This window comes from Dermacentor silvarum, chromosome 1 (genome assembly GCF_013339745.2).
Source record: "Dermacentor silvarum isolate Dsil-2018 chromosome 1, BIME_Dsil_1.4, whole genome shotgun sequence".
Lineage (NCBI taxonomy): Eukaryota > Metazoa > Arthropoda > Arachnida > Ixodida > Ixodidae > Dermacentor > Dermacentor silvarum.
This window is the reverse complement of record NC_051154.1, coordinates 68,644,600-68,667,087: the sequence shown is the minus strand read 5'-3', so window position 1 is coordinate 68,667,087 and position 22,488 is coordinate 68,644,600. Positions and strand designations below refer to the sequence as shown.

Here is a 22,488-nt window from a genome sequence, read left to right as displayed (position 1 = left end):
ACGCTCTTACAACGACACTGGCTTGGCAGTAATTTATTAAATTTAACAAATTATTAAATTTTAGGGAGAATATGCATATGGCCTATTTCGTGGAAAAGGTGGAATGAAGTGGGAGCGAATAACGCCTTCCTTACTCGGCAAGACGCAGTGCAAGCTAGGAAACAGACGCGTCGATTATAGATTTTCCACTCCTACAACCTATTCAAACTGACAGAAATGGCTTTCGAATGCTGTGTGCATTGACTCCAAGGATTAAAAAAAAAAAAAAAAAAGAAATGTCTGCGCCACCTATTTTACACCAGCCTACCAATGTTACCAAAGAACTGACCGATGACTCCTCCAAATGACAATCCCACTTCTTGAGTGAAGTATGCGTCGTCAAAGGACCAGCACCGCATGGGCGATTTTACGTAAAGTATAAAAACAAAAATGAATTGTATTATTTATTGGATCCAGAAAGATGAAAATTGGTCGTAAATTACTGCCAAACCAGTTCCTATGCCGGAGAGAGCAGTTTCCTACATCACGTAAAGCGATTCACACACCTAGAAGCGACATTAACACGGCAATAAGGAAGCCGCGGATGTAGTTACTGTCGAAATACTCTGTTTTGCCCTCCTTAATGGAAGAATCAATGACAAACATGATAAAATATATATGTACGATTGAAAAATCGCTCTCTGAATTTGTGAAACTTATGGCAGGTGTCAATCACTTTCTTAGGTCAATTATAAAAATTGGTTATATAATCAAGAGATGCGCAAAAGAGCGCGCTAGACCCATGACGTCGGGATCCAAATCACGAAAATCGTGCCTGATGAGTTACTCTGGATGCACTGCGCTAACACCTGTCGCAGTAAAATAAAATAGCCCGGTCCTAATAAAGAGTGCATAAAAAATGACATTCTTTTATCCTTATCACTTACAATAACAAAAAAATAAAGCTAAGTCGGTTATGTGCTGAGAAGCTCATTCCTGTTCAAGCATGACTAAGCAGGCTGTCCACAATCTGCAGACAAAAGCAGCCGGAAAATGCTCCAATTAGTGAAGCGCACATTCCCGCGACGCTGCCTCGGGCGCTCGGTTGCCTGTGTTCAGTGAAATGTGCTTCACAGCAAAGCAACAGCGGCGCGCTGCCGCGCTGTAGCAGACGATGCGAAGCACCTCCCCTAGGTCCCTGTGCGCCTGCGCCGCCGTTGCTTAGATGTGCGGCCACGCTGCGCAGTGTTCACCCTGTCGAGTCTGTACATAACCAGGCCCGGCCTGTAAGCTGATTTAACATTGAGAAAGTGAGGCTGACAGATAAAAAAAAAGAAAAAAAAAAAAAAACTTTATTACAGGTCGGGCCTGGTCCTGTAATAAAGTTTTTTTCTTTACTTACAGATTGTACCGTATCTGTCAGCCTCACTTGCTCGAGGTTTAATCAACTGCAGTATATAAGCAATAAAAGACCGAAATCATCAGACAGTTTTAGTATTGCGGAAATGGCACCACGCTAAACGCAATAAAATAGCGGGGTCAGATTGCGCATGCTCAGAACGCTATTTCAGTTTTGCGGGTAGCGTGCGTCCGCTATTTTTCAAATATAGCGGAGACGCTAAACGCTCGCTAAGTTTCTAGCGTTGCAAACATGGTGGCACCCATGGCCCGAGTGCTTGACATGCAGGCTCGTTTCAAGGCTTGGCGTGGATCCACACGGCTAGTTTGGTTGTCGAGCTGCTCAGTTTGCTGCTTTGACTACTCGCAGCTAGATGGTTTTGCGCTTAGCGGCGCATCGTTGTCTTACGCTATACTAAAACTCTATCGAACAGCGTTCCGCAAAAATTTAGCGTGCGTAACACGCTAACGCAAGCATTTTCCGCAATACTAAAAGTCTCTATTGTTTCTCCCATGGGAACATCAGTGACCCGGCCCATTGCCTGCGCTGGTATTTTTCCACTGGTGCCCATGCATTTACCTTGATTAGTACGATATGGCTCTATGATGTCATTTAGCATGTGAATATATATATGATGGGTATTACATGGATTTGTCCGATTTTCGTACTTGGGGCTTCAGATGCGTTCTTATAACTTTGTTGCTATATATATAAGCAGGCGAATTCATGAGCACACAGCATAAAATAAACGCACAAGTAGAGGCACCTCTTGCCTTAGCGCTAAAATAATACAATAGTATCAAGACTGTAATAGTGCAATCGCAAAAGCGATAACATGAAAATGGGTTGAGGAGCGTTTTTTTTTTTTTGTATAATTTATTTTTGCTTATGCGGAAACAATGCTCATTTTTGTGGAAAAGAAAAAAATGAGAACTTCAACTGTACTCCTGTTTTCTTTGCTAAAATATACAGTCATCTTTTTTGCACAAGTCACTTCAGCTTGGCACAGAATGCATTGAACCATGCAATGCATAACGTTTGCGTGTGCTCGAAGGCCCGACTTAAGCTCTTTAATGAGTGAGCCCGAATCCAGCCTGGGCCCACAGCGTCAAGCCCGAGGCCGGCTCAAGTCCCCCGACAAACGCTTCGGACGGCCCGGGCCCGTGCAGTGCTTTAGACTGCGCCACATTCTGCCAGTTATGAAAGCACCCTCTGCTCCTGAACTGCTCCTTGCTTCCCTGAATGACAGTGCGAGAGCAGTTTTCTTCTTCCAGACAACGCAAATCATTATGCACAGGCCACCTTTTGTATCACGAACCTTGGTGTGGGAGCTCAGATAGTGATAGTTACAAATTGACAAGTATATGAAGAAGTTAAGTTCATTTTTAAGTTTTCAAAACTGCTGCATGCAGTAAACTTTAATTTGGATTTCTAATATTGCTTTGTATTACTGTCTTTGGTGCATAGTGTTTTGTGATGCAATACAGTACAGATCTATAGCACAGCGGCACATGTGCATCTGACATCCGTAGTTGATCTGGATTCAATACGGAGGCTGTGCTCAATAATAATAGCTTGTTGCAAGCAGTCGAATAGAGACTTTCAGCTCATAAGTTCTATTTGCAGTAAAACCTGTGAGCACCTGTTCCCCGAAATTCCTGCTCTAGTGAGACATACCGATTTGAGCAGGCAAGTTCTTCAATATGCTGCCAGACCGGGAAATGTGCTTCGAAGACAGGCTGGTTTCCTTTTCCTGGACAAAAATTAAAACAAGTGCATATCTCAATCCAAAAATGTGCAGCCATTTTTATTAATCACATACTTTCAGCAAATACAAGCAAATATTTGTAGCTATGACAGATCAAGAATATATATTTTTCTTGGCCAGAATATGTATGTAACTGACTTTCAAGTTCGGTACTCCACAAATAGCAAGTGGCCAAAGTGTCCTGCAACAGAAGGATTTCACAAATAATCGACTGCTTTGGAAAGTGATTCAATGATATGTACTGGTGGGGGTTCAATGTGGCTAAATAGTGCAAGTAAACACGTACACGGCGAAGAAGGGACTAGACAAGCCGCCTTCTTCCTTGTGTACGTGTTTTCTTGTGTTGCTTAGCCACAATGAATTCATACTGACTAGCCTCACTTCCAGGCCGTCTAACAGAGTTCTTGCTTCGCAGGAGATGTGAAACTCTCACGGATAAAGAAGGAAGCAGAGGAAATGTGCGAAAGGCTGAACATAAGTCACTTGAGTCCATAAAAAGAAAGGTACTGGCCTCTGTCCCGAAGTGTTCTTTAGAGCAAATGCTCACAGAGTAGGCTGCCCTCCGAGAGCTATCATTTCTGAAAGTGGTACTTGGCAGATATACCTCCACCTGTTTCTCAAAACAGTGCTGTGCATGCTCACAATCATCGCTTCCTGCTTCGCAAGTTGCAAGTGGTGTCGGAGTTCTTCAAAGATTACAACGAAGAAAAAGGCCTGGCGAGATTTTCAGTGAACATAAAAGACATACTACTCTTCACCACACACTCGACTCTGCATTATTGTTAGGAAAGCCACTGACACCTCGGGAAGCTTGCATTTCCAGAACTCTTTGGTCCCAGCATTGAAAATTTCGCAATTTCACTGCAACTAAATTTCCTAGTTTTACCTGCAGTTTATGAAAAATTTCTCATTCAAAAAAGAAGGGTCTGTATTGGCCCATGCAACCTACTTTTGGCGAGCCTGCATAGATGCCTATACACTCAACTGCAGGGTTCCAGTGTGCACAAATCTTTCCGGTACATGTTTTCAAACAATGTGATGCTGACCCGCAGCCTCAGATAGCAGCCGTTCAAGAAATCTTCAACTTATTCTCAGATTTCACCCACACCATTGAAATTGCCAAAGATCACAAACTCCGTTTCCTTGACATCAACTTAGGAGGACATTCCTCGCTGACCATGTTTGCTGGCATTATGCAGCCTGCACAGGAAAGGGCCTGCTCCCTTTTACTTCTGCCTACTCAAAACTCGTCAAGCACGCTGTCGCCATCGCTGCACTCAAAAGAATGCTCTCAAATGGTCCTGCCATAAAAAGGTAAGATTAAGCTTCAATGCTCAAATGAAATACTGCGAAATGCAGGTTATTAAGAAAATGTACTTCAAGGCCTAGCCGACAAGCTTCTCACTGAACTTCTCTGGTAAAACAGGAAAAAGCTACAAATTGAAAAAAGAAAGAAAAGAAAAGGGCTCAGACGAGAGTCATTCCATACATTCACAGCGTTTCACATGAGATCAAGAAAGCTGCCTAAAGAGCAGGCATTGAAGTTGTATTCTCAGCCTACAACAAGCAGAGTCAATATGTAGATGTGGAAACACTGAAGGGCCCAAGAAGGCTATGTTTACCACTAGGCACACAAAGCCCACCATGAAGTGCATCGTCAACATCGTGTATGAAGTTCTGCTCTCCTGCAAAATCGTCTGTCTGCATTGGACAGACGTGTTGTTTTCTCAACCAGCGGCTCTGCAAACATGCCATAAGCTGTCACCAAAAACAAGGCAGCAATATGGCCCTTCACTGCAGCGCTTACGGTTGTGCTCCAGACTTCAAAAAGTGCAAGGTGATAAGCCGGTATTACAGCACATATGGAGCAAACATGCTGTCACGGAGCGGCATAGTCTCTCGAGATATCGACACGCCGATTACAGTGGAACCTCGATGATACGATCACGGCTAATACGAATTTCCGGATGATACGAATTTTTCTGCGGTCCCGGCCGAGCCCCATTACTTTGCAACGTGCTAGAAAACGGTTGTTACAAATCGATTTTCGACCCACGTCGGTTGATACGAATAAATGCCGCCCCACCGACGGCCTCGAAAGAGAACAGCGCGCAGTCACGCGCTTTCTCCCTTTCTCTTTTGGGGCGAAGGCGCGGACGCGACGCCGGACAGCGCGGAGGCCGCGAATGGCCGCGAAGAGTTCGAAGCGGTGGCGCTTTTGTTGCTTTTGTGCTTTTCCTCCTTTTCCGCGTGCCATCGGGTGGAGTGGGTGCCGTGCTTCGGGCCGCGTTCTTTTTTGCGCCATTTTGCCTAGCTGCAGCGAGCTATGTCTACTGAGATACGATCTCAGCTGATTCGCACGGCCGTACGCCGAGGCGCGGGAGCCTCCGTTGGCGTGTCTTCCGTCGGCTGCGTTATCGGTGCCGATGGCACAGGGCGATTGTGGGTTTCGCTGCTGGAGTCACACGGTGCAAGATAGCGCGGCACGTAATCCACGGTGCAAGGTTTCGCTCGTTCAGTCGGGTGCTCCTCCGCTTCTCCCGCTAATCGCCGTATTTTTCTTGCCGTAGGAGCGCTTCCGTATTCCGAAGGCGTGCTTCGTCCAAAGTTTATTCGCCAACGAGCGACAATCCATCACTAACCTGGGAGTTCTCAGTAATCCGAATTCTGTGTGTCAAGTGAAGACGCCGGCGTGGTTTACGAAGCAGACAACTGCGGTTGCCATCTTGCCCCTGTCACAGCAGCAACCAATGGAGAGACGCCTTTCAGCACGGCAGCCAATCGGAGGCCCGCTTTTATCAGAGGGCCCGTGTGTGACTACCTATCGCTGACCCACGCTTCTTTGGTGTTTGTGCGTTTGTTACAAATTGGCGGCGACGGACGAATTGAGAAGCGGAACGGCGAAACTTTGAGCTTTCGAACGATACCAAGATGGCGGAAATACGAGATATGGCTCCGTGAACTGCGGTGATTTTGCGCGATTTAAAGCTGTTTTCTCGCCCTGCGCACTGACGATTTAACTTTTTCGGGCACTTTCAGTGCGTTTTCAGCCAAACCATTTTGATGCAGCGTAGATTAGGCGTTGCAGATACCCAAACGTGTGGTTTTCAAAAATCGATTTTTTTTGCGATTTTCACGATCTGATCCCCGCGTTCCCCCCTAATTTAGCTAGTTTTAATTGTGTTTCCATGATACGAATTTCAGCTAATACGAATATTTTTCGTGACCCTGTGAGATTCGTATCATCGAGATTCCACTGTAACAGCTGCCAAAAACGTAGTGTCCTCACGGTGCGGCATATAGTCTCTCGAGACATCGACACGCCGATTAACGGCCGCCAAAAACGTCATGTCCTCACGGTGCAGCATATAGTTTCGAGAAAGTCACACGCCGATTAACGGGTGTCAAAAAAACGTTGTGTCCTCACGGTGGGGCATATAGTCCCGAGAAAGTGACACGCCGATTAACAAGCGTCAAGAACGTCGTGGCCCCACGGGGCGGCATCTAGTTTAGAGAAAGCGACACGCCGATTAACGAACCCAGGTGTGTGCGTGTGCGTCCGTGTGGTGCAGTGCCGGAGCACGACCTTGGAGAGAGGGGAATCTACCATCCTTCACTCCTGGTGAAAGGGCCGCAGCCAAGACTTTTTGGAGGAGTCATGAAATAATTAAGATAACTCTGCATACCGGCAGTTCCCCTACATAGGGAACTACGGAAAGGAGAGGCTATTTAAGTGTGGTTTTCATACCAATAGAATGGCGAACCGGGCAATGTCATCACATGGATCAGCAGTGTACTCCGTCATCCGTTTTTCGCCACTTGCCTGCAATGTTCGCACACAAAACTTTGCATCAGGCAACACTTTCTCTTACTGCTTGTCAGAAATACGGCAAGTGCATGCATGCAACACATGTAAACTTTGTTAAATTGAACCTGTAGAAGAAAATTACTTTGCTAAATCACAGAAGTGCAAGGTTTTCATGAAACACCAAGAAATAAAATATAAAATCTCAGTACATTGGAAATTTCATTATATGAGCGTTAGCCATATAGAAATTCAACTGAATATATAGTAAATCCTGCGCCACAGCATGAAGCCAGATACCTGCTCCTCACCTGCTCACGCTACCTGCTCACGCTGCATGGACTTGGACTGCCTTGAAAGCCAATACCATAATGAACTGTATTTCACTTGGGACAAGCAACCACTGACATTGTGGCAAGGTGAGCTACATGCAAAACCCAAATTCCGACTCAAAATTATTCACACATTGATGCACATGCTTAATGCACTGCCACATAATGCTACACTAACAACTGCCATTGCTTTGCCTTGAGAGCAAAACAATTCTTTCTTTTTTCTTTCCCTTGTTTTCAGTGTTACACTAGCTCCTAAGTGCCCCTTGCACACCATTAGACAGTTTTAGTATAGCGTACGCTATACGCTAGAGTACAGCGTACGCTAAGCAGAGCACGTTTATTACAGTTTTAGTTGGCTTGTGAGATCTTCCAATCTCAGAGGCCATATGCCATCGTCGCGCCTATCTCTCAACTTCACCGATAGTGGTGCTGAGTTTCCCTCGTTAGGCTTCGTGTCGTTTGAAACGAGAAGTGATCTCGAAAACTCCACAAGCTTATTCATAATACACTGTCGTCGAAGCGGCCTGAGACTAAGCGAAGGCTGTTAACGCAGTCATTTGCTACGAACGAAGCGAATTCTACAAAAGCAACGCCAAATGCAATTCGAAGTGGGCAGCGGGGACCGCCGCCATGTTTTACGCAAACTACGCACGCCATGCAATGACGGTAACGCTAAATCTGAGAAATAGCGTGCGTACGCTATACGCTATGGGTCGTATAGTGGTCTGCGCATGCGCAGTGACGACCTATTTTATAGTGTACGCAATGGTATAGCATACTCTAAACTAAAACTGTCTACTAAGTCAACTCTGGTAAGGTAAAAAATGAAACATGCCGTAATGATGAACACAAATGCAGCAAATCGTTCCCTTATTGAATTAATAGAACTTTATGAACATTTAATCAATTTAAAATAGGAGACAGTTCACCAACAATTGTCGCCAATTATTAATAAGAAAAAAATTGTGATAAAATTATTTTTACTGGCCCATAGTATCAAATTATCTGCCACATACGAGACAGGAAATTGTGTGACAATTACCAACGCAATGTGTGTAACTTCACACTGTTTTTTTCACTATATACTCAATAACTAGCTTGTATGTGCACTTTGCTGCAGTTTGTTTGGTAACATTAACACATAATACAGTTGACTCGCGTTAATTTGACCTTGGTTAAACTTTAAATTTATTCAAATGCACTGGAAAGTCCCGGCGAGAAACCATACATACCTATGGAAGGTAAACTCGTTTAGTTCGAACTCGAAAGCATGCTACTTCAGTTAATTAGGCCCCCACTGGTGACCTCTCATGCATGCAGTGGTTACTAAAAGCTTGAAAACAACAAATTCTGTAGACAGTGCTACTGCTTCCCTAGGAGTGAAGTTGTTGTGATTAAATTTATTTTTATCCTTTAGTGGCCAACACTTCTACCGCCCATGAAGCCATCCTGCCACTTGTTTCATGTTTCATGCTGAGGCAGCATTTAAACATGTTGCTGCCCTTCGCCCCATGCTGGACGAGTTGCACTTCAAGAGCAAGAAACAAAAAGACATTACAAACTAATGAAGTTAAGGATTTGATGAAAGCTCATATAGTCGGGATTGCCTTGTTCACAATCTGGATTGTGAACAAGGCTCCCAAACGTCTTATTATTTACGTTTGTGTTCGGCGTCCATTTCTCCTTTGACTACATTACAGACAACTAATAAAATTATTTGAATTGGTTCATTTGGCCACCGTTTGTTAATTCATCCTTTCAGATAAGTCAGCCAAATCTGGTGGCCCCACAAGGGTCAAATTAATGGGAGTGGAATGTGCAGTTAAAGAATTAAAGCTGGTATGTGCTCAAGCTATGCCTATGTAGGAATTCTGACAACAGCACTTCTAAATATTCACTACTAAAATTAGCAACAAAATGCTGGATGTTTGGGGAGAAATATTTCAAAAGTGGCGCTAGTCCCAGAGTTCTTTGCTAGATGGACACACCTTGACCAGTGACCAGTTTAATTTGGAATGATTTCAACACGAGCACTTATGTCAATATATAAAAAGTTGTGAAATTTATATAAAAAATTCAACCCGTGTTTACCACTGTTGTGCCATAGCACCTGCCATCATCGCCACCCGTCCCTCTGGGTCCTGCCGACTAGTCGCCAACGGGAGGTGGCGACACAATACGGCGCGGGGGGACCTCGGCAACTGCCCCGTCTGTGTCCTGCCGACGTGCAAGCAGCCCCGGCCATCATCGCCACCCGTCCCTCGGGGTCCTGTCGACGAGTCGCCAGGGGGACGCGACGACACAATGCGACGCGAGTGACGTCAGCAACCGTCCCCTCTTCCTCCTGTCGACGAGGAGCCGCCGCCAAGGGGATTTAAGGAGGAACCGGCCCATTGTTAAGCGAGAGAGTCGCCACCGGCCGCCCCGTCGGTCTGGTGCGCTCTTACCAGCTCTGACTGCTTTGACCAGCTATACCCAGCTAATGACAGCTATTACCAGCTATTACCTGCTATTCCTGCTATATCTGTACATATTTGTACATATTGTATAAAGCTTTCGTCTCATCTTCGCCTGCTTCAAGACTCAGTCTCTCGTCCCGGACCCCGAGTCGCAATAGTGGATGGCAGCTATGGGATTGGCGAACCAGTATCTGAACAGCGGATGGCAAGCTGCGAGATACGAGGACCGAAGACGCCTGCTACACCGCTCGATGGCAGCTACCAGATCGACCGGCGTCAACCACTTGGCTGGGTGAGTTCCCGATGTTTGCTTCTCAGGTCGCCAGACCTCTCTAGCACAGGCAGATGTTAGGAGAGTGTTTTGTTCGTCGGTAGGCTATGATTTGAGTATTTTGTTGTTTTGGTAGGCTAGGATTACGAATTTACCTTCCTTAAATAGTGGATCCTAGTTTAAGGTAAGGGTAAATTTCGTGGGCAAGCAACACGAGGAACGAGATCGCGATGGAGGAATTCCAAGTTCAGGACCTCATTCAAATTTGCGAGGAGTTGGGCATTTCCGCCGGCTCCGAAAAAGCAAGGAAAGCGATTCTCGACGTGATGCGAGCAGAGGACGTGACGATCGAGGAAGCCGACGAGGCTTGGGAGATGATTCTTGAGCGAAAGCTGGAGGCAAAGGAACGCGAGAGACGTGAGAGGCGCCAGCTAGAGGGAAAGGAGCACGAGAGTCCTGAGGAAACGGCAAGGCGAGAGCGCCGTCGAGAAATTCAAATATGGGCATGGCGCACAGCGCGATACCATCTCCACAATTTCAAGGCTGGCGAAAGTATTGTTACTTTTCTTGCGGACTTTGAAAAGGTTTGCGAGAAAGAAGGTGTCAACCGGGACCTCTGGTCCGAGCGGTTGATCTTGTTGCTCCCTCGTAGACTCTCGTGTGTTCTGGAACACCTGCTTGATGCAGAGAATCAGCACTATGATGAGGGAAAGATGGCTCTGTTGAGGCATTTTGACGCTTTAAGTCAGGCCGACTGCGAAGGCCAGGTTGATAGCGACAATGACGAGCTTGTCGAGGACAGACCGCTCATTGAGATGGCTGCTAAGTCGGGATGTGTAGGAGATGATGTGGTGCCATTGGCGCACACGCTATGTGACGGGCACGAACACGATGTTGTTTCGCCGTCTAGAGAGGCCGCTTTGAGAAAAGTGGCCGACAGTGGCTCTTTTGATCTAAATAGTAGCCACAAGGCGAAGCCTGTCGATAAGAGACCGCAGGGCAAGCCGGCTAGCTCAGATGGCGTCGGATGCAGTTATGTTCTGTTAGAAGTGCAGACATCTAGCGACGACCACGAGGCTAGCTTGGTTTTGCCGCCCGGAGCTATGTCGTTGCGACGAGAAGGCAGGGCACCTGCGAGTACGAGTGCCGAGACCGCGAGCTTTGCGAGCCGCGCCGAGGGCAAACGACGAAGGCGCAAGCCGAGAAAGTCCGACTCGGGCGGCGATACGAGCCAGGTCAAATGCTCCAACTGCCAAGCCGTTAGGAAAAAGCGGAGCATGGTGAACCCGAAGCTTAGGCGGCTGATGCGTTCTGTAATAGGCGTGACACGCGTCGGTAAAGGCAGGATTTCGCAGAAATTCAGACGCCGCAAATTCCGTCGGTTCTCAGCGATATCAATGAATTGTAAGCAGAACAACGTAGCGAAGCGTCGGGTATGCTCGAAAGTCTGCTTCAACGGCCGCTCCCTTCCTGGGGGAAGGAAAGGCGACGGCCTAGCGGACAAAGGGACCGCGCGCTCGCGGGTCCGTGGATGCGCCCCTCCCCGAGTGTTTAGAGGCAGCAGTTTGAAAGTCACGGCTACCGGCAAATCAGCCTTGTTCTGGTGTCGCGAGTGGACAACGCGTACGCTCGAGAATGGGCGACCCGCTCGAGCGCGTCTGAAAAGGTGTGCTTGCGAGCACCAAGTGATTGTGAACATGGTACTTTGAAAGCCGATTTTATTATTTGTCCTTTTAGTAATCATTTTGTTTGGTGTGTTTCTTTGCGTTAAAGTTGAGTCGCGTGTTGAGCGTAGGAAAGGGTGGATATGCCGAGAGCGCATTTTTTATTGCTTTGGTCCTTTCTTTTTGCGAGACACCGACATGTTTTAGTTTGTTGATCATTAATTTACTGAGGCCTGATTCCTGAACTCTCAGGTAGAGAAAACGTCAGTGTTTTCATTTGTTTGTTATTGTTCGTATATCTAGGTTAGGAAAAGCCTAAATTCTTAATTTCGATTATGACTTGGTTTTTGTATTGTACGCGTTAGTTGTAAGTGCCAGTATATAATTTTGATTCACCTTTGTTTTTATGTCGTTCGCGTGAGTTTCTTATTTTTTTTTTAGAACCGCTTCTGTGCTTTAAAAATGTGGTACTCGTTTCGCCGAGTGCATTTAGACAACACTAAGCGGTGGGCTCTTTCGGTTGGCATTTACAGTCAGATGTCATTCCGCGCTTTTGTGAAGTGGCGCCCAAGCGCAAACATTAGCGGCGTTCAGCCTTTGCGTCACGGCTTTCGGGGGCAAAATTAAGTCATCTTCGGCAACCTTGATCTTTGCCAACCCGCCCGCATTACAGTTGAGAATCGCTTGCGACGCAATTCTGATTTGATTAAGACTCGCGCATTGACAATTAAAAAAAAAAAGAAAAAAGGAGGTCCGTATCTCGAATTTCTCTCTCAGATACGTGTCTCGTGTTGTTCGGGATTTTTTGTTGTTGTTGTCTTATTTTGTTTTGTTTTGTTTAGCGTAGCCAGATCTCGAAAAATGCTTTGTTCGATGATTTTGGTCTGGCGGTTTGGAGAGCATTCGGAGGGTGCTTGCTTTGGCCGGAGTGGTTTGGCGGTGTTGATTATTGGTCGTTCCAGTGGACATTATCAGGACCGAGCAGCAGAAAAGACCACCGGCGGGAAAAGCGGCAGAGCCGATACCTCCAGACCATCCTAGATGTCGCCCAACCGGCGCATCCATTCTTCCGAGCTGCGTCGGACAGCTCGACCTCTGGATGCATTGTCTGGCGGCGGGGGTGCTGTTGTGCCATAGCACCTGCCATCATCGCCACCCGTCCCTCTGGGTCCTGCCGACTAGTCGCCAACGGGAGGCGGCGACACAATACGGCGCGGGGGGACCTCGGCAACTGCCCCGTCTGTGTCCTGCCGACGTGCAAGCAGCCCCGGCCATCATCGCCACCCGTCCCTCGGGGTCCTGTCGACGAGTCGCCAGGGGGACGCGACGACACAATGCGACGCGAGTGACGTCAGCAACCGTCCCCTCTTCCTCCTGTCGACGAGGAGCCGCCGCCAAGGGGATTTAAGGAGGAACCGGCCCATTGTTAAGCGAGAGAGTCGCCACCGGCCGCCCCGTCGGTCTGGTGCGCTCTTACCAGCTCTGACTGCTTTGACCAGCTATACCCAGCTAATGACAGCTATTACCAGCTATTACCTGCTATTCCTGCTATATCTGTACATATTTGTACATATTGTATAAAGCTTTCGTCTCATCTTCGCCTGCTTCAAGACTCAGGGCTCTGTTATACTCCGACGTAACGTCGACGCGCGCGCACGCTGGGCGCAGCGACGCTACGCTAGCAAAACGCAAGCACTCTATACTCTGACGCGCGGCGCGACCGACGCGACCAGCGTCCGTCGGCGCGGCCCGGCGGCAGCCGGCGCGAAATGCAGCATGCTGCATTTCGCGCCGACGACGTTACCCAGACTGCACCGCGTCCGTGTTTCTTTCCACGCTGCGCTCACTTTCCGTGCGGCGCTCTGCTCTACTGAGCATGCGCTGCTTTGGCTCCGGCCGCTGCGTCGGGGCAGGCGGATTTGCGCCTGGCGTGTCTTCGCCGACGTGACGCGACGAAACGAACGCCGGCGCGCGCGCGCGTTGTGAACGTCGGAGTATAACAGAGCCCTCAGTCTCTCGTCCCGGACCCCGAGTCGCAATACCACACAATTTCGGATGGCTGTTGCTGCTATGAACACAGACCAGGAAACATTGAACTCTAATTTCTTGTTTTTAATAATTGGAGACAATATAGTTGCTGAAACGAATGGTACAATGCTTTTATCAAACACAGGACATCGAATCCTGAGCACATGATGGTTAATACCATAGGTTGGAATTGACAAATACACTTCCCGTAGCTTCGTCAAAAGCAGATCTGATAGTATCACTGAGTCCCACTTTACAGACATGCTATAGGTGCACTAAAGCTTACCACAAGTTCTTGTTCATCTTCCTTGTATGTCTCCTCGTCACTTGAGCTGCTAGTCTGGCTGCTTGGTGGGCCACTGTCTCTCCTTACAGCACTGGCAGAAGGGGAAGTGTTTTATCTCAATAAGTGCAACTCAAGAACCCTAGCTGTGAAACTAAAGAAATAAACCCAGTGGACTTCCCACAATCCGTTACGACACACAACACAACACACAAGTTACGACACACAACCACCCACATAAGCAACAGCCAATTTTACACAGCACCAGAATAAGTACAACGGTGCTCTAAAGAAACCAAGTAAAGAAAAAAAGTAAAAATACCAATTTCATGCTGTAGTGCCACCAAAGACCAACTACAGTGCTGCTTATAGAGAGCCAAGTTCTCAATGCCATATATATATTAGGGGTGTTAGAATAGTAAAATTTTCTAATCAAACCAATACAAATATTAGAGGAAAACTACCTTCGAATATAACATATTCCCAAACGTTAACTGGATGTCGGGTAAGCTGAGAAACTTGTAAATTTACAAGAAACAAAGGAAAGGACAATCATATCTGTTGCACGATAACAACAGTAATGAAGAAAAAAAAAAAAAGAGAGAGAAATCTTTCACTCTAGATGTATGCCAATTTGACAACTAATACATCAGAGGGAGCTAATCTACATAAGCATGTCCTCACCCCCTTGGGAAGTACTAGGAGTCCGTTCGCTGTGTTTGAGGGCGGTCGTAACTGGCTGTTCTTAGCGACAGCTCCATGCAGGCTGCGTTGCAGCATAAAAAAAAATTTAATTCTGGGTTTAAGGTGCCAAATGCACAACCTGATTATGAGGCACGCCGTATTAATTTTGATCACCTGATATCCTTTAAGTGCACCTAAAATTAATTACAGAAGCGTTGTTGCATTATGTCCCCATTAAAATGCAGCCGCTGTGGCCAGAATTGAACCCACAACCTCGAGCTCATCAGCCCAACACCATAGCGACTAAGCTACCAGAGTGGGTGTTGCTGCACTGCGGCATCGGGTTATATGGCTGAATCGGCTTTCACCACCGCAGCCATATAAACTCGTGGCTTACCTCCAACATGCAGCTGGTATAATGCGAAGCGAGAAACAGAAATATGAATTACTGCTTGAGAAAAGCCCGCGCATATATCTTGTTGCCTATTTGAATGAGATAGACACAAGGCAACCTTTATGTTAATATCACTGATCAGTATGTTTCAAAGCGAATTCAGGGCTCCTACACGTTGCGTTGCATTTACATTTCATATTGACCATGCCGGCATGTGTCATATACATGTAGTAGAGCGAAGTGCTTGCTGAAGGAGCTGGAGACAATACTACGGCACTGTGCACAGTTTTGAAGGAATCCTAACATGATGAGATTGGCCAAATAATAAATTGTTTCGGCTAAATAGAGACAGCAAATTCGTAGGCTGACTAAGCCGAGACATGCTTACTCATAGGCTGGTAACTATAGGGCAAAGTGATCACCTCCTATGTGTTTGTTTAGGAAGTGGATCTTCTACACAACAACTGCAGTTCTCCTGCACCATAATTATTTTTGCCTAATTCTTTCTCCCTACAAGCTGCAAGAACTCTTGTTGTCTTTTATAGTATTTAAACGAAACAAATACTATTTGGCAACTCTGAATAGTGAATTCTCCACACACATATGAGGGTTGATCCAGAAATAAGGTTCCCATCAATGTTACAAATAGACAACATTGTTTATTCTTGTACATTGTTGGAAAAAAGACACTTTGCTCTATTTTTCAATATAATCGCCATCTTTTTCTACGCATTTTTGTAGACGGTGCTCCAATTTCAGTATCCTGATGTCGTAAAACTCTGCCGCCAACCTGTTGAAGCGTTTCACCTCTTCTTTGACTTCATCATCGCTCCGGAAGCGTTGGCCACTCAAGTGTTCCTTTAACTTGGGGAACAAGTGATAATCACTAGGCACAAAGTCCGGACTGTACGGTGGGTGGGGCATGACAGTCCACCCAAGGTTTGTCGAAAGGTCCTGGGTTTGACGGGAAACGTGAAGTCGGGCGTTGTCGTGAAGCAGCGTTACACCAGCTGTCAGTCGTCCTCGTCGGCGGTTCTCGATAGCTTGCCTAAGTTTTTTTAGTGTTGCACAATAACTGTCCGAGTTGATTGTTGTTCCAATTTCCATGAAATCTATCAGCAGTATCCCCTTGCGATTCCAAAACAGACTGGCCATGACTTTGCCAACAGAAGGAGTTTGTTTGAACTTCTTTGTGACTGGTGACCCTGAGTGACGCCATTGTTTGGACTTTTGTTTCGTTTCAGTGAACAGTGAAATGAAACACCCACATTTCGTCTCCCGTAACAATGGAGTCCAACAATCCTTCCTTATCTTCTTGACACTGTTGAAGAAACTGGTGAGCACAGGCTCCTTGTGTTCTGCTGTCAACAGACACGGTACCCATCGAGCACAACACTTGTGATACCCTAATTTGTCAGTCAAAGCTCTTTCCACCGTACCATAAGAACTCCCAGAAATCCGAGCTACAAGTTCACCGACGGTAATCCTCCTGTTTTGAAGCACTTCGCGTTGGACAATCTCGATAATCGCCCCCGAAACTGAGAGTCTTTCACTCCGTTCTTCATCGTGGACGTCCTTCCAACCGGCACTAAACTGCCTGCACCAATTTTGGAAGTGTTGAACGGACATACACTTGTCGCCACACATCTCTGTCAACTGACGAATGTCCCCGGGTGAAGTCCCTTTGGCGTGCAAAAAGCGAATTACAGAACGAATCTCGCACTTGGTGGGAGCAACAATGGGTACCTCCATCTCGGACGGCTGCTGAGCCAAGACTGAGCTGCGTAGAGAAGTGCGGCCGGGCGGAATCGAGAATGGGGGAACAGCCGCGCACAGCGGTGTTGCCGGATTTTGCCTTGCACCTTCCCGTGCGGCTGGAGCTCTTTGGGAACCTTATTTCTCGATCGACCCTTGTATTATTCAAGTATCAGACTATTCAATTTAAATTTGAAATTTAAAATATTTGCCCACCCCTAATATATGTACCGTATTTTCCGGTCTATAAGTCGTACCTTTGTATAAGACGCACCCCCCTCAAAACAGCAGTTTTTCAGGAAAAAAAACGTACATAAGTCGCACCGGTGTACAAGACGCACCTGTTCGTTCGGTAAGCGATTTAAAAAAATTACAGTGACTGTTTCACTCCGTGAACTCGGGTCACGCGCAAGCGTATGGGTGCCATATATTTCCACTCCAGGCGCATTTCTACCGTTGTGGTTGCCGTGATGTTCCGTATAAAGTCTAGGGCGATAACATCGTCCCCACGCGCCGTATATTGGCATGTGTGAGAAATTCAAGAAGAGCAACATTCACTAGGCAAAAAAGTGCATTTAATTAGAATTGTCTTCATTTCACAACTTTGGAAGCATCCTGAAGTGAACCCTCAGGTCACGCACCATGACGGTAAACCTAACCATTACATTCATCTTTCCATCAAAAACATTGTTGGAGTGTTTATTAATTAAATTTCCTGTCCCAAAGCAACATGGCGACTATAAGAGATGCCATAATCAAGGGCTCTCGGTTAACTTTGACCCCCTGGGTTTCTCTAATAAGTAGCCAAATCATGCTATCCAAGCATTTTTGTATTCTGGTCCTATTGGAGTGGAATATAAAAAGCTGCGACCAGGAATTGAAGCTGTGTCCTGATGCTCAGCAGTAGATCATCATTAAAACCACCAAGCCACTATGTAAAGTTATTGAGACATAAAGCAAAAGAGAAAAAAAGAATGAAAATTCAGTAACCACTAGGAAAATAATAACAAAATGTACAGAAATTGCTAGTCAGCACTATCACAATAAAATATGCAAAAAGTATTCATAAATCAGACTAAAACGTTTGGCACTCAAGCAATGCTGTAGCACACCTTTGAAGTGCTAGACACTGCAAGCTCAACTGCAGCTTACAATGGGCCACACTAATTTCCCATATATGCACACAAAATAACCTCTAATACAGATAGGATCAGTGGCAGTATTTTCCAGTTTCAAGGGGGGGCACTTCACTGAGCACTCCACTGGTGGTAATAGGGGGTGAGAGGGTGCAAGACACCATTTTGGGGCTTCAGCCACCCTTGAATACACCAGTGCAAAGTCGAACTTTCACAATTTCACAGCCCCATACCCGCTGAAAGGCCCTTAAGTGCAGAGTACAGCTGTGCCCCCAGTTAAATCCCATTTTACAAAAGCTGGGGCCAGGAAATGCACATGAACCATGCACTAAATGTCCAAATTACATGGTGCTATACCATGCCCAATGCACATCTTATGATGGTGTGTGTCGGCTACCACAAACCAGTGTTGGGTGGAAGCAGGAGGGTGCATGTGGGAGTGCACACTGCTACATGAATGCACCAAGAGCCAGCAGAAGAGAACTCAGCAGTGCCCTGCAGCAATAGTAAAGCCTAAATACAAATTGAGAATTGCCCAAGGGGAGAACATACCACACCACACCTTGGTGCTATGGTTTTTCCAAGCACTTGGCACTGCCCCTTGTGGGCATGACCACTTCTCATGAGAAGGCGCAAGACCAAAAATAGTTTTCATGCTTATGACACATCTCTATGTATGGAATGCACACAGCAAATCACATTCAGGAATAGCTTTGTGCAATAAAATGTACATGCCCAGTAGTTGCATACCAATGTGCCATTCCTCTCACCACGGAATGTAATGATGCCAACTATATGGCAGGCATGCAAATAGTGCACACATGTGCTGCTGAAAACAGTTTTCAGGTCCTAGAAATAAGTCATAAAGAGAGATGTGCCTCACAGACCCATTTATGTTAACAGAGATTGGATGAAATTTATACAGAATATAGTTTAAATCCATTTTTTAAATGTTTTTAATTTTATATTTTATTGAGATACTTTCCTGTGCCCCCAGAAAGTGGAAAAGTATGGTCCCTTGTGCAAATTTGGGGCTTGTAAATACACCTTGTAAATAGTGTCCCTACTGTGCTTTCACATAACAATATTAAGCCTAGGCGAGTGTTATGAAATAGCCTATATTGCTCTTAGAGACAATTCATTGCAAGGAAGCTTGAAAATTAATTTCTTTTCGCTTTATATATAAAAAGTAAAATTCTTAATCTCGACTATAGTTAGAGAACAGTGAAAAATGTTTTCCTATATTCCACATAACCAACATTGCTGCATATTACAATAAAGCCTAAATTCTAGCAGTTTACGAATCCTTGCGCATGTGCACGTAAAGTTTGGCCAAGATTGGGCCACACTAAGTATAAGAACTTTGGTGCACAAGCAGTAAAAAAAGCCAATGATTATAAAATTAGAAAAATGCAGTTTAAAGTTTCTACACAGTCTTATTACTAATTCAGAAGATCAATTTGCATGAAATTTGCCCAGAATGTAAGCTGGTCTCTCAGAAGAAGTGTAAAATTTCAAAATTATCCTTCTGCATAGATGATGCCCTTAGAACCCCTGTGAGCTTCTTGTAGAACTTCCTCGAAGTCTTTATGGCCACATCTCTACAACAGTGCACGAATCAAATCTTGTCTTTGGGCACAGCAACCAAATCTTGCTGCTGAGACTCGGGATGCATTTTGGGTTTTGCTTTGAGTACAATAAGACAACAGCTTTTCATCTGCCAGGCTCTCATATGTAAGAAGCATGGCCTTTGCCTGAGCAGTGGTGAAAATTAGAGAATGAGCCGGTGCAGACTCAGCCAGGGCTAGTGCTTGCTTGTACTTACACCAGGAAAGATCACCATCTAGGTAAAACCTGTGGTTGTGATCCTCATTGATGAAGCATGAATGGAAAAATAAAGTTCGCACAGCTACCGTGCCTCAATTAAAGTAATTTTACAGCGAAGCTGTCTATGGCTACGCCATGGCGTCCGCGCAGAAAAACTATCATCATCAGGAATGGCTCAAGCGTAGACTTCCACAGCTGGCTCGTTGGCACCCCTCGGCGCAACCGCGCGGCTGCGCTCCGTGCCACTGCTCACGCGTTCGTCGTCTTCTTCCACAGCTGGCTCCGTTGCCACTCATCATTATAGCGCAGAATTTCACTTCTCTCCTGCCGTTGTAATAGGGAGGCCGCGCTTATGGGGGTATGAGCCATTGCTTAAGGAGGTACGAGCTATTCATTGTCTTACGTGACGGACAGATTTAATAACAGAGGCCATACGCAAATGCTATCATCATCAGCAATGGCTCGAGCGTCGTCATTTTCTTCCACAGCCTGTTCATTGGCACCCCTTGGCACAACCGCGCTCGTGCCACTTCTCACATGTTTGTCGTCTTCTTCCACAGCTGGCTCTGTTGCCACTCATCATTCCAGCGTAGAATTTCACTTCTCTTCTGTCATAGTAAGGGGGAGGCCGCATTTATGGGGGTATGCGCCACTGGGTATGAGCCATTCATTGTCTTACGTGACGGACAGATTTAATAACAGAGGTGATGAGCAAATGTGTGTGAGCACCTATCATCACGACGACCACCGATCAGGACATTAATTATGTTCGCACCTTTGTTCAAAATTCGGTGTCACCTCTGTGTCGTGTGCTAAACAGCTTCGCTGGTCATCCACCTTCACAGAGTGGAATTGCTCATAAATTTTTTTTTTAATGTTTCTTGGTTATAAAAATGCCTTGAATTTTTTTTCAGGTAAACATAGAATGAATGTTGAAGCATAATATTAAAACCAAGATCACAACATAGTTCTCAAAAAGAAAATATTGATTTTTCAACTCGCATCTCCCGTAAGTATGCAGCCTATAGCAATGAAAAGATATCAATGAAGTTAAAAAAAATGATGTGCGAGGATTTCAGTGAGCAGTTATACTCGCACACTTTTATGCAGTACATTTTTGTAATTTAACATTTATGGGACAAGCAAAATTGAATAGAACGATCCAAATGTTCCAACTAAAATATGTGTTTGACATGCTTGAGTTCCTTTTGGGACTTCTAAACAGGACCAAATAATATGTTGAACTAATTGATGCATATATATTTGTAATCCCTTTGCAGTTCTACATAAGCTGGCTCAACTGTATTTGGATGTTCTGCATAAAATACTATGCATAACTTTCACAACTAATTACTTAGTTCAATCTGATGTATTCATGCTCAATTTCTTTAAATGGGAAGTAAGTTACACTCCACATTGGAAGTATATGGCTATAAGGGCACCGAAAACTAAAATAGAAGAACGACAAAGAATTTTTGAAACAAATTATCCAAACTAAACCATGCCATAATTTCTTTACTATCAATATTCTATACTTCAGCATCACAGCATTTAAAAAGACCAACAAAATAAGAAAAAAATTCAAGCACCATCACTTTAGGAAAACAAAACGAAAACAATTAAAACTGATTTTTATTGAGGAGAATCTGACTGTCTTAGTCAGCATGCATATAATAGACACATCATTATAAACAGCATAAACATTCCAATACATTCACTGGCAACAACCGACCAACACAACTTATTCCAAAAGGAAGCTTCCAATACAAAACACAAAAAGCTCCACTAAGGACATGGGCAAAAATATAATCACATGCAAAATATGCTCCACCAAAACAACTGCAAGTTAACCTCGACAAGGTCGCAGGTCGGTGTGCGTGCTAGCTTCACTGCACAAAGACAAATTTTCAAGTAGAAATGGCTAATCTACTCAGAATTCTTTTATGTAGAACAGTACACAACTAAGTACACGCGAACAGGTGGAGTAGTAACTTAAAGAAATTGACAAGTTTAACACACTACAGGTGGAAAAGCATGCAGGAACATGTTACTGAATGTCAGCGATTTTTAAAACGGGTACCATTTCTTTCTTTTGTTATATTATAATATAATGGCATGTGAGCATGCGAGCTATTCTGAATTTAATAAGATGCAAACCCTGCACAATACAAGCTTCATAAAGGTGACCACTACAATGTTAAGAGTGCTATATCCTGCTTTCTGGCTAGACTGACAGGCTATAATTTGAAAGGGGAATAAGAAAAAGCCTGACACTGCACCCCACGCCCTTCTTCCTCATCAGACAAAAAGTTTAAACTACACAAGCAAGACACGTCAACCTGCACTTGTAAATAACGAAGTATTTTGTGTATGTAGTTTATACACCTGTTCCCCACAACACAATACCCTCTCTACTGATAGCTCCACTAGCTGGATCCTCCTTGGACCAGAGATAGTTCACCAGAACAGTTTTATGATATATAATGCAACAGCTCCAAATGAAGAAATGTATGGTCACATCACGATGTGGTCGCAAAAGCACTTATCCTTATAGTAACCTCCAAAAAAACTTCAAATATACCTATCCAGCTTAAGGCGAATCTAGTGTACTACCATGTTTTATGCGCAGTCAAACCAGGGTTGATACTTTTAAGGCTATTTCTCTTGCTCAATGCGAGTTGTTTCGAATACTATATACATA

The 22,488-nt window shown here is 45.2% G+C and overlaps 1 protein-coding gene across 5 annotated transcripts in view; it reads right to left on the bottom strand.

The window, feature by feature from the left end:
- LOC119465137 (uncharacterized) overlaps nt 1–22,488 on the bottom strand; it is a 106,657-nt gene that overhangs the window by 31,767 nt on the left and 52,402 nt on the right. For all 5 annotated transcript variants that reach the window (XM_037725948.2, XM_049669193.1, XM_037725959.2 and 2 more), the window contains 3 exons: nt 13,995–14,085; nt 6,895–6,969; nt 3,056–3,131 (listed from right to left, as the gene is read on the bottom strand). In XM_037725948.2, the coding sequence (XP_037581876.1) occupies nt 3,056–3,131; nt 6,895–6,969; nt 13,995–14,085 (242 nt within the window). The remainder of the gene's footprint in view (nt 1–3,055; nt 3,132–6,894; nt 6,970–13,994; nt 14,086–22,488) is intronic.